The sequence below is a fragment of the Heteronotia binoei genome, chromosome 13 (assembly GCF_032191835.1).
Source record: "Heteronotia binoei isolate CCM8104 ecotype False Entrance Well chromosome 13, APGP_CSIRO_Hbin_v1, whole genome shotgun sequence".
NCBI lineage: Eukaryota > Metazoa > Chordata > Lepidosauria > Squamata > Gekkonidae > Heteronotia > Heteronotia binoei.
This window is the reverse complement of record NC_083235.1, coordinates 47,120,395-47,133,623: the sequence shown is the minus strand read 5'-3', so window position 1 is coordinate 47,133,623 and position 13,229 is coordinate 47,120,395. Positions and strand designations below refer to the sequence as shown.

Below are 13,229 nucleotides of genomic sequence, written 5' to 3'. Positions count from 1 at the left end.
TTAGAAGTGTGGTCATTGTTTGGCAGGCTGGTAGTGATGACAATGTTCCCATGCACACTCAGAATGTGACTTTGTTCTGTCTGTATGGTGGAAGTGTTTGGTTCAGAGTTTGTGACAAAAAGAGTAATGTTTATCACCTGAATGAAAGATTGCCAGAAATATTTGAGGATATGGAGCCAAAATCTTTTTTCTCCACTAAAAAGAATTGAAAGTTGAGACAATGATGAAATATTGTTTGTCCCCATGCTGAATGCAATTCAACTAATAATTCAACTCTTACTAAAGGCAGATAAAACATTCTAGGAGCAGCTTCAGTGAGTTTTTCACTTGCTATGTGGCAGTTGAAACGTATGTGCATCCTCTGAAAATGTAAAATATATCGTTTTCTTCAGTAATATTTGTGTACATGTATATAGAGAATTAATTTCTTTAACTGGGTATCACCCTCATAAATCACAATTACCAGAGGTTGCTACTACCTGGTGGGGAAGGGGAGAAAAAAGAATCAAACAACGTAATAGAAAGTGATTTTTAATATATAATTTATATATACACGCAAAAGGAAGAAAGTACCAAATAAGTGCCATAATCGCCCATTCCATTCACACATCACCCCCAAGAAACACAACAGAGCCATTTTAGCACTAGCCTTATAAGGAGTGGGGAGATTTTTTTTGGGGGGGGGGCTTTCAAAAACCTCATTTTTCTCTTCTTTGCATAGCCTTCCTCAAGAAGGGCATCAATAATCCAAACTGGCTATGCACATAAAAAAAACCTTTTAAAAGAATGTAAAGTAATAAAAGCTTTTAACCATCAAGAACTTTTTAAAAATCCAAAACCTGCTTTCTCCCTTTAAAAAAAAACTTAAGGATTTTTTCCTTTGCAATAAAGCACTTTGTTTTTTTCCCCTTCATTCATCTTGTTTCAAGGAACAACTGACCCTTCTTGCCTCTCCATGGGTTGAACGCTCCCAATTAAATGTCACGTTTGACATAATAGCTGAGCAAAAGAAAGCATATTTTCAAGGAATCTCAGTATCAGTATCTAGCTTGATAACGGAATTCCACTTGATATGGGTATGTCTGTGTTTTATTTGCATTAAATAGAAACAAGACCAAAACAATGGTAATGGCATACATCTCTTTAAAATGCTGGCAACCAGTTCAGTCCAGAGCTGCTGATGAAGATGGGAGCCTGGTACAGAGCTAAATGTAAATGGGTCAGGTCTCTGGAGAAAAGAAATCAGAGTCAACATAGTGCTTATAATCCCATTCCCTCCATAAAAGGGAAGAAGGGAAAGATGACATAATCAAAACCTCACAAGGGTGGATGTCTGAAGTGTGCTTGCTTCTATCAGTGATCAGCAAATGGAATATTTTCAAAATGGCAGCCACAGATCCACTTATCCCCACCACCGTGGGCAGCAACCATGCCTCAGTTCCTGCCACCAAGGGATGGTGTAGTGACTCTGCAGGTCTTGCCTAGGATCACTGACTACTTGCAGTTGCCCTTGCCTAAAGATCAAGTGTTCTCAGGCAAGTTCTCCAGTCATTAACCCCAATTCCTCTCCAACCTCACACCCTGGAAAAAAGCAAAGTGGGAGCAATCTACTGTTGTGTAATTCTTTTTTCATCCCACCTCATTAGGAAGTCACATGAGAGCCTTATGAAGCAGGAAGCCACAACAAGCTTCCACTGAAGCAGCCAAGTTCCTGTTCCCAACTGCTAGCAAATATTAGGGGACAAAGACTGGGTTGCACAGCACATCTCTCAAATAGCTTTTCTACAGCTACAGAGATTATGAAGAAAAAACAAGGGGAAGATTCCCAAGCCCCAAAAAATGAGGCCTGAAGGACGATGGGTATGAACCTACTATTTGAGAATCATGGCAGAAACTTAGAACAGCAAGGGGAGATGACTTGGCACTTAGTAGAAAAGGTTGAAGGAATTTGCCTAGTCTTCCAATTCCATGAAAGAGCTCCTGTTATGGAACTGGGACATTTTCTTCCCCATTGGGGAAGAAATGAGGCTCCCTTTCCCCAAGGTTCCCTTGTGCACAGAACCAGCTTGCCCTTACTTCAGGCACCTAAGGCAGGTTACATCTCCACAGGTTACGATAACTTGTCTCCTGGCTAATATGGGAGGTGGGATGGCAGGGAAAGTTAGAGGGAATTAGGACCCTTCCCTGCCTTCTCTTTGGCATCAAAACCACAATCCCAATTCTCACTTCTTGGGATACTCCAGCACTTGTCACAAGTCCTTTTAATTCCAGCCAGACAAAGCAATTGGCAAATGATAACTGTACCCCAAATGACAACACTCCCCTGCAAACAAACAAACAAAAAGGGGAAAAATACATTCCTGAACTTCACAGTGAGTGAGAGAGAGCGTGGAGGGACAGTGTGAGTGGGCTGCAGATGGCAACAATGGAACTGCATTAGGGGGCAAGCCGCCTCCCTGACTGGAACAATGCTGCTGCTGCTGCGCTTTCTGGAAGTTTCAGCAAAGGGCACCAAAAAAGAGAAAGCATCCAGGCAATCCCGGATATTCCCTGCCCCCACCCCCAACCCACTTTCTCTAATAAAACCAAACATTAGCTTTCTAGGTCCAGAAACAGAAAAGGGAGGGCTGTTTATCCCCTGTTGCAACCTCCCCTCACTGGGTTTTTTTTTGGCTTGAGCCCAGGAGAGACAGAAAGTTTACATCAAAGGGTTTGTTTTCTTACCCCCAAAATAGCACCCACATGGGCCCAAAAAGGGGGCACTCCAAACTAGGCTTTGCTCCCAATAAATTAAAAATAAAGAAGTCTCTTATGGGGTAAAGTGACCCCGCCACATTTCCTCTTTTCAACACCATTAAAGATCCTGTTTCGAGGGTGTAGGGGGTTTCCCTTTAAGAAGGGTATATCTAAAATCTGCAGCAAGTAGTGAGAGGGGGAAGAGAGAGTGCAGAGAGAACCACTTCACCCCGTGCTGCTTGAGCCCAGCCAAACATGTCCCTTCGTGGCAAAGGCTCTTGCTAACTGAGGGATGGGCCTCCGTTCAGGAAATAGGTGGTCATTTCACCTTTGCCTTTGACCTTGATGACCCCACGGCACTCCAGCTGATAACCTTTGGCTGCCAATACCTGATAAAGATCAGTGGTCACCTAGAAAAAAGCAGACAGAGAAAAAAATGAGAATGTTCTGACATGGGCTGGTGGATTGAAAGTTCCTACCAGTAGCACTTCACACAACAACACACTGAAGTGAAAAGAACCTCCTCAGGAAAGCTCCCGCATTAACATGTCACAGCCCGGGAAATTCCAACAAGATGAGTCAGACCTATGCCACCTTCCTGAGTAGATATAAATTCCTACCATTTCTTTTTCTCACTTTGGCATAGAAAGAACTCTATCTTACCTATGAAGATGCCGGCCACAGCTACTCGCGAAACATCAGGTACTACCAGGGCTTTTTAAAAAAAGAAACCACCCAGCTGGAATTTATTTGCATATTAGGCCACACCCCTCTTGTCACCATTGTTTCACGCAGGGATTTTTTGTAGAAAAAGCCCACCAGAAACTCATTTGCATATTAGGCCACACCCCTGGTGCCAGGCCAGCCAGGTCCTGATAATATCCCTGGTTGTGTAGTAAAGGAATGTGCAGGGCAGTTAGCTGGGGTGTGGACTGAGATTTTCAATCGTTCTTTGTCACAATCTATTGTTCCCACTTGTTTGAAGGCTTCTCTTATTGTCCCAATACCAAAGAGGACGCCAGCAAAAGTTTTAAATGACTACAGGCCAGTGGCCTTGACTTCTGTGATAATGAAGTGTTTTGAGCAATAAGTTTGAAAATATATTATTTCCTGCCTTCCTGTTACCTTCGACGAACATCAGTTTGCTTACAGGAAAAATAGATCTACTGAGGATGCTGTTAATACTGTCCTTTATACTGCCTTATCGCATTTGGATAAAAGGGGGACGTATGTTAGAATGTTGTTTGTGGATTTTAGCTCTGCTTTTAATACAATATCACCCCATAGATTGTTGTTTAAGCTTAAGGATTTGAAGCTGTCAGACTCTATATGTGAGTGGATTTTGAACTTTTTATCAGGTCGTTCACAAAGGGTTAAAATGGACGGATATACTTCTTCCGTGAAGATCTTAAACACTGGCACTCCCCAGGGATGTGTCTTGAGTCCACTTCTTTTCACTATTTACACGTCTGATTGTGTTTCTAGTAGTCTGAGCAATAAAATCATTAAGTATGCAGATGATACAACGTTAGTGGGGCTCATCTCTGAGAATGATGAGTCTGCGTATAGGAGGGAAGTTCATCAACTGTCCCTCTGGAGTAAAGCAAATAATCTTATTTTTAATGTAAATAAGACGAAGGAAATTATAGTGGATTATAGGAAGAGTAGTCTGGACATTCAGCCGTTGTTTATTGATGGGGTTATGGTAGAACAGGTGACAGAATGGAAGTTTTTGGGAATTACTATGAAACAGGATCTAACATGGGGAGCAAATACTTTAGCTCTAGAGAAAAAGACCCAGCAACGACTATACTATTTAAGACTCTTAAGATCACTACAACTGTCAGGGAGTCTGCTGGTTGCCTTTTATCGTAGTTCCATTGAGAGCATTTTATCTTATTGCCTCTGCGTGTGGTTTGGGAGCTGCACAGAAGCAGAGAGAAGGGTGCTCCAAAGAGTGATGGTGAGAGCACAGAAGATTTGTGGATGTTCTCTCCCCTCATTGGTGGATCTGTATGATATGGGATGTAGAAGGAAGATACAAATGATCTCAAGGGACCCTTCACATCTGGGCCACTTGCTATTTGAGATTTTACCGTCAGGTAGGCGATATAGAGTGTTGAAGGCAAAGACAAATAGATTCAAGGGCAGCTTCTATCCAAGTGCCGTGGTTAAGCTAAATGCGGGGTTATGAATGGTTATGTGTTTTTAGATGTATTTAAATGGTCTATGTATATGTCCTTTTGTGGTTGTTGATGTGTTGGTATGTTTGTGGAAGAGCACCTCATTTCGTTGCTCTCATTTTCTTTTTTGAGAACAATGACAATCTATCTATCTATCTATCTATCTATCTATCTATCTATCTATCTATCTATCTATCTATCTATCTATCTATCTATCTATCTATCTATCTATCTATCTATCTTATCTAATTGCATTCCTTCTTTTAAAAAGCCCTGGGTACTACTATGCCAAGACCACGGCCATACAGCTCAGAAAATCTACAACAACTAATGAATTCTGGCTGTGAAAGCCTTCAACAATACAATGAAGCTTAGTGAATTCATTGACACAACAGATGGTGCTGGACTGAATTTGATGACTTTTTTAAAAAAAAAAAAGAGAGCAAGATGGAGCTTTATCTTGGGGATTAACTGTTAACCATGACAAGTAAATAGAATTTCTATGTTCAAAGGAAGTTTGAAGATGAATCCCCAAGATGAAGTCCAGACTGTGGACATAAACAAGGGAAGTCTGATGCTTTTATGCACTACTGGTGTCCTACCTGGAGGCACCTGGCAGGCTACTATTGGGATCAGGATAACAGGACTGGGTGGATCCTGGCTTGATCAGGCAAGACATTCTTATGTTTATATCACAGTACGATTTGTTCTCTTATGGCCAGCAGAAGGAGCCACACAGATGCAACCCTTCATATGATGTATTACAGCCATAACATATGAAGCTGCCTTATACTAGATCAGAAGAGACATGGGAATCAACTAACAGCAAGGATGTAACAACTGTGACTAACTGGCACTGTATAGTAAAGGGTATTCTTAACAATATGTCTTTTTAATACAATATAAATATGAAAACATCCTTAAGTGTGATATTCTATAACAAGCAATAGCCACTTATATTCACAGCAGTTCAACAACATAAGAAAAGGGCTTTAACCAGACTTCCACATATCGCTTAAGAAATATACCAGTACATATAATACTATAAAGTCCAAAAGTCCAATCCAAAATTGTATCCAAGATGAAGGTTTCAGATTTCTTTAAGGAAATTCTTCCTCAAGTCAAGGACTATTATTGATGATATTACAAGACCAAGCAGGTGATGCCTCCATATAACCCACTATGTGAGTCTGTTAACTGGAGATGTCAGGGATTGAACCTGGGACTTTCTGTCTGCCAAGATGATGCTCTTATTACTGAGCCACAGCCCCATCCCACCAAAGGAATGGTTCTTTCTCCCCTTTTCCCCAACTGCTTACGCAAGTAGGGACGAGAGTTCTGTCATACTGAACAGAACAGGGCATATTTAACCTTCGCTCACACAGCAAGAAGTAGGTGATTTAATAATAAATTAACAATAATAAATAAGTAATAATAAATTTAATAATAAATCACCCACTTCTTACTGCGTGAGCAGTCAAAGGTTAAATGAAGCACTGTTCTGTTTAGCATGATAGGCCTCTCATCCCTACAGGAGACATTACTTTTGAGGCACCATGATATATGAAGCTGCTTTATCAGGGTAAGTTAGCTTTGTATGGTCACTGGTCCATCTAGCTCAACACCATCTGCTATAAGGGGCAGCAGCTTTCTAATGTCTCAGGCAGGGAACAGTCTTAATATCCTTTAATTCGAGATACCAAGGTTTGATCCTGGGCCCGTCTTTATGCAAAGCAGGTGTTTCACCATCAACTCATTGGACACCTCCAGGGTACTTTGAGCATCTCTACTCATAAATTTCCCCCTTTGCACCTGAACAGGCAACTATTTGTAGGGGTTAACACTCTTGGGAGCCTGCTGGATTAAAGGTCTTCCGTTCCCAGAACACTCTCCTGCAAATCCCTCCAAAAAAGGAACTCCATTTGACCAGCTCCCTTTCAGATTTCAGGAGAACTGAGGAAGTAGTGGAGCTACACTCAGCATTTCTGCTCCTCTTTTCAATCCTTTAGCAGGTTGTTTTTTTAAGAAGTCCACAACAGAGCTGCAGTTCAGATGTGAAGGGTTCACCGCATCAGCACTTCTGAGGCAATGTGACAGGAGTGGGTGGCAACAGGAAGAGTAGTGAGTGGCATGGGGATGAAGTGCACAGACCTTGTCCCCACCCACCCCTATCAGGGCTGGCTTCTTCCTGATCCTATGTGCAAACAACAATGTCAAATTAGGCCACATCATAGATGCTGTTACCTGAATGCGGTCAGGGACACCAGTGCTGTCCATACGGCTAGAGACGTTCACGGTGTTGCCCCAAATGTCATATTGCGGCTTCCGAGCTCCAATCACTCCAGCTACCACTGGCCCAATATTCAGCCCTGTAAAATGGGTAAAGTTAACAACTGGGGAGGGATGTGACCAGAGACAACACATTTCACCTTAAAACCATCTAGCCCTTTCCATAATATAGGCAGAATCCATGCATACAGACACAGGCTCACACCCATTTTTCTCTGCGCCTCTCACCAATTTTCATTTGGAAGTTATTGAAAGAGTGTTCATTGATATATTTCATCTGTTCCATGAGTCGCATTGCGTAGTCTGCCAGGGCTGTGATATGGGAGCGTCCCTCACGGTCATAGGTGCTGTCATTTAGCCCTGAGGCTGCCATATAGGTACTGCCTATCGTCTTGATCTTCTCCAGCTGCCTGAACTTGTCCTCGCTAATAATCTGCAACGAGTAAGATGGAAGGAATAATCAGCTTTGATTAATCACAGAACCATAAGAGTTGGAAGGAACCTCCAGGGTCTAGTCCAACCCCCTGCACAATGCAGGGACATCACAAATACCTCACCCCACCCCACCCCCGTTGATCCCAGAAGATGAAGGGAAACCCCCCCCCTTCAGGATCCTTGGCCGAACTGGCCTGGAGAAAATTGCTTCCTGACTCCACAGTGGTGAACAGCATTTCCCTGGGCGTTTAAGAAAGGGCCACAAGAACTAAGCACTGATGTAACCCTTCCTGCCCTCCCTCTCATGATCTGCCTAAGTTCAAAGGATCAGCAATGCCAGGATGGTCCTCTTTGCTCAAAGCTGCACCACTAATTTGAACATAACTGCTGCTCGAATTTTGCCCCAATAACTGTTATCTGTGCTCAAAAACCATATTGTGCAGGGAGATCACAACTTTTTCTTTCACTGGCCTGTCAACATGCAATTTGCTTTGTCCAGAATTGTCTCTTTGGGTGAAGCTGTATTATTTGTAAAGAATTGGGGCTACTCTCCAAATGTACCTTTCCTCTGAAAAATCTGTTTCTGAAGTTCTGAGGAAAAAATGTGTTAACCTCATGTGGTCACCTAGAAATACCATCCTCTGCACCTTCAGCAGTTTTGCATATTTTAAAAGGCAACTAAAATTTAACAAGGCTTTGAAAAGGTAAGTTATTCCAGGGGAGCATCTGATGCAGTGAGTTCAGACTTGTCAAATGTTTATGCTGGAGTAAATTTGGAGTAAACAGCTTTTAAGAATTCTCTGTTCCAAGTATAGGAGTGGACTGGGTAGTGAGAATGGCCTTGGAGCAAGCCAAGATGAGCAGCCCTTGTAGTAGTGCAAGCCAGTGCTTCACGGTCACTCCCTTAAGCAGCACCAACAATTGACAGTAGCTCCTCCACTGCTTCCTCCCGCAAACTGGGGGCTGTGTGAAAGAGGCAACTGGTGAGCTAGCTAGTATGGAATCAACAGCATTTGTCACTCAGCTTCCATGGAGAATCCAGAAACTAGGGTTTGTAGAATCTTTTGGGATCAAGTGCCGTGTTCTACTGGAGAAAGTTTTCCTTCCAGACGTTTCGTTCTCAGCTGCGGAGAACATCCTCAGTGGCGTTGCAGCCGGAGCAGCAATGCACAGCAGCCAAGAAGGTCTGAGCGCCTGCTCCGGCTGCAACGCCACTGAGGATGTTCTCCGCAGCTGAGAACGAAACGTCTGGAAGGAAAACTTTCTCCAGTAGAACACGGCACTTGATCCCGAAAGATTCTACAAACCCTAATGATGTTACCAGCCGTGAAAACCTGAATTCTTTGATAATCCAGAAACTGCTGTCCAAAGCCAGTGCACTCCATCAGGTTACCTTACTGGCTTCCCATCCTTTTTCAGAAGCATTTTTTAGTAGCATTTTTAAAAAGATATAAGATTGTAACTGTAATATCAACCAGTCTAGTCTAGATGGACTAAGCACTACTGAGGCTTCTTGAGGCTATTGCCTTTTGTTTTCCTTATTAGTTGCTTCCTGTTCATTCAATATGATTACAACATTCCTGAATTCACCAGCTTCTGTGGCAGGAGAGCATGAAAGATACTGTGCTGCTTTCTCTGCATACTAGTTGGGTTTTTTCCTTTCATATGCTATGATCATAAAATACACAATCACAAAATTATGATCATGGAAAAAAAACATTTGTGAAAAGATTATGTGACAACTGGTGGGTCACTGGAACTATATCATTCCAATCTTGTTCCATCTACACTGGCTCCCAACTTGCTTCTGGGTCCCAAGTCAAGGTTCCAGTGCTGACCTATAGAGACTACACAGCTTGGGGCCAACATACCTCATGGACTGCCTACTCCATATGCACCTAACTCAACCATTCCAACAGAACGAAGTTTAAGTCCATTTGGCACCTGATCAGATCTTATCTGATGAAGTGTGTAAGCACACAGGAGTTTATACCCAGTATTAAAACTTTTTTGGTTTTGAAGACCAACACAGCTACCCAATTGAACCAACCATTCCAGTCCTCTATAGAGGCCCTGCTTTGAGTGACTCTGGCAGCATCTAGGCTGCTGGCAGCTCAGGAAAGGATCTTCTCAGTCATGACACTGAAAATCTGGAACTCCCCCCCCCCCCCCGGGGATTCACCTGTTTCCCTCTATTACTGTCTTCCACCAACAACAAATTTTTGTTTTGTGTTTGCATCCCCTCACAAACTCTCTTTAGCTTTCCTCCTTGTTTGCAAAATTATTTGTTTACACACACTCAGTTTTGATTGCTCACTGTCTTGGAAACCATAGTGGAAAGGCAGTATACAAATGTTTTAAATAAAAAATACCAAAAAGTTGAAGAAACAGTTGAAGGAAGAAGTGGAACTTTGGCTGAATGAGACTTACTTCCAAATAAATACACTGTAAGGTCTTGCCTATCAGAAGTCATTGCCATTTTTTTTTAAATGGGGGCTGCAGCACTTAAAGTGCACGTAGAACCAATTTTAATGACACCTGCCCCTAACTGGAAAAACAGAATGACTGGGCAGTGAAAAAGTGAGGGGCTCTGCTCTAAGGAAAATAAAACAAGGTTAACAAATGGTGGGCCGTGCATTGGACAAAGTGTTTTATCACTATCAAAGATTTTAGCTTTTCACAGCTGGTAACATCATTAGGGTTTGTAGAATCTTTTGGGATCAAATGCCGTGTTCTACTGGAGAAAGTTTTCCTTCCAGACGTTTCGTTCTCAGCTGCGGAGAACATCCTCAGTGGCGTTGCAGCCGGAGCAGGCGCTCTGACCTTCTTGGCTGCTGTGCATTGAGTGGGGCCAGGGCTGCTGGAGCGCTGCTATTTCTAAGCTGGAGGGGGTGTGATGAAAGGGCAATTGGTTTGTGGATGTGCCCATTGTTTGGTGGGGCTTCCTACTTTATCACTGTTTTTCTGACATGATCTTTGTTGAGTGCATCGCTTAATGGATCTTTTCTCAGGCATCTTAGATCACATCAGCAACTGCAAAATTCAACACAATGAGAAAGTATTGCCTGGATTCATCCCAAAAACCTGTTCACAGACAATGGGTGGCAGCAACAAAGGGAACATTAGGGGAAATCACCACATGCTGCATAAAACATGCTTCCTGCCGCATGATCTAGGAACTCCTCAATTTCATAGCCCCTTAGTAGCCTCTGGTGCCTCACCCTTTCTAATCCCACAGAAAAATGCATACATGTTACCTCATCAAAGTCAGCAATGATCTCATTGAGCAACCGCAGACATTCAACACCCTCATTGTTGGCTTCCAGTTCCACATAAAACTCTGAGAAGTTGCTGATTGAGGCAAACATGACCGCGACGCATTCACACGACTGGTGATACAACTCATCATTGAGGCGCTCACGGGCTAGAAAGTGAGCAGCCACATCCTTTGGCAAGATGTTGTGCAACAGTCGGCGGTTATAGGCCTGCAGCTCTTCCATCTCCTCTTTCTCACCTGTAGCCTGGGGGCAGATGGGGGAAGAAATGAGAATATCCATTATAAAGACCTCGTAACTCCTTTAAGATGCCCATCTTTCACTGTCTATGTACTATGGAACAAGCATACAGAAGTTCCACTCAGAGTTAAGTTAAATTTTGTAACGTGAATTATAGTCAGCAACTCTGCATACATATTTCATTAATGTATTCTTTTCTTCTTTCAGTAAATAGTCAAATCCTTCGCCACTGATATCCTGTTCAGTCCTTTCTTCAACCTCAGATTTCACTACGCAAATCTCCATACTTTTAATCTGATCACCACAGTCTTAAAGGCTAGAAATTTACTTTTAAAAATGCACCGTTTAAGCTCTCACAGTACAATGGGTACACACAATCACAGAGGCCTGCACATTGATTCAAAATATTTAAAAAGCTGTTGTGGGGTAATCATAAAATAACGTGACACTTTAAAAAATATCTCTGATGTTCTTATTTTTGTTCATACGCTATGGTAAAGCTATCACCTGATCTATCATATGAGTTTAAGAACAAATCAGTTAAGTCAGTATATGTATAAAAGAATAGTTCTGAAGGAAATATTACTTTGCTTTAATGATGTTGTACACAGCAAACACCATCTTAGAAGAGGCATTCTCTGCTGGGGTATGCTTCTCTTAAGATAGCATCTACTTCTGTTATCCCCACCAGGGGTTGTTTTGTAGAAAAATAGGTGACAGAGCTCATTAGCATAACTCATTAGCATATGCTCCCCCCCCCCCAGCCAACAGCAATCTGATGCAAGAAAGGAGAGCCCTGGGCGAGCGAGGCCTGATTGGGTTGGCTAGAGATCCAGCCAGCCCAAGCAGGCCTCACTCACCTGGGGCTCTCCTGGGTTGGCTCTCCGCCAGTCAAAAGGCCAGCAAACCACCCACCAGCCCACATAAGAAGCGGAGAAAAGGTGGTGTGGGCTTCTCCAGGGGTTAATGAGGGTTGCTGGGGCTGGCTGGCTGCCCACTCTCCTAATCCAGGGATTGTTATGCGGCTGCACCTACTATTCAATGGACAAGGTAGGTGGGGAGCAGGAGGAGGAACCCTCAGAAAGATTCAGGATCTGGGCTCCTGTGAGCTCCTGCTGAATCTGAGGCCTGCCCCCTCCCAATGTTCCCTCTAAGCTGTGGAGTCTTGTGATCAAAAATTCTGCTTTGTGAGCTACTGGCATTAAAGCTGTGAGCTACTGCATAAATTAGTTTGCTCTAGGGCTATTTTTCCTGAGCCAAGACAAAAATGTTTGAGCTGGAGGCTAAAAAATTGTGAGCTAACTCACACTAACTCAGCTTAGAGAGAACACTGCTCCCACCCCTTTTTAATGTTGCCTGATTAAACAGGGAACCCCTTTTGTCCAGTTGCTTGATAAAACTGGGAACTCCTCCACATGCAACTACTGGAGTGACCTTGGGTCAGTCATAACTATCAGGGGCTGTTCTGGAAAGAGTGGTTTCTGTCAGAGCTCTCAGTCCCACTTACCTCACAGGGTGTCTGTTGTGGGAAGGGGAAGGGAAAGGAAAGGAGATTGTAAACCACTCTGAGACTCCTTTGGGTAGTGAAGGGCAGGGTATAAATCCAATATCTTCTTCTGCTCTTCTTTTTAATCAAAGCTAAGTGATCCATCACCCAGACTTGGCGGCCTACTTGTTAACTATATCAACTTGTATTTTTATATATTTTAATGTGCAGTACATAACAGTGTCATGTGTCCAACGAAGTGTACTGAATTTAGAGTTTTGCTACACTGTGATATTTAAGTCCAGTTTCCCCACCCCCATAGGATGTTTTGTAAAGAATCCCATTTCACTTCCTTTTGTGAAGATCTGAAATGAGTGCCCTGCAGATTAATTAGGGAAACCAGTGGCCGTGACCCTCCACACATCTGCTTCTGTATCTTTTAACAGCTTTCTCAGTAAGGGGTTCCAGTGTCTCAGTGGACTTAAAACGTGCTGGCCTTTCTGCTCTGTAACAATAGCCCTCCTCATTTTGGCAAGTTTGGAAAACCAGAAAAAATAGGGACGAATCCATTGTAGTGTTTCAGTG

The 13,229-nt window shown here is 42.9% G+C and overlaps 1 protein-coding gene across 2 annotated transcripts in view; it reads right to left on the bottom strand.

Annotated features, from left to right (window-relative positions):
- Positions 1-515: 515 nt before the first annotated feature.
- The window catches only part of ADCY6 (adenylate cyclase 6), a 61,555-nt gene continuing 48,841 nt past the window's right edge, over positions 516-13,229 (bottom strand). For both annotated transcript variants that reach the window (XM_060251988.1, XM_060251986.1), the window contains exons 20-23: positions 10,901-11,164; positions 7,437-7,641; positions 7,164-7,288; positions 516-3,146 (exon numbers count right to left, since the gene is read on the bottom strand). In XM_060251988.1, the coding sequence (XP_060107971.1) occupies positions 3,018-3,146; positions 7,164-7,288; positions 7,437-7,641; positions 10,901-11,164 (723 nt within the window). In that variant the 3' untranslated portion in view covers positions 516-3,017. The remainder of the gene's footprint in view (positions 3,147-7,163; positions 7,289-7,436; positions 7,642-10,900; positions 11,165-13,229) is intronic.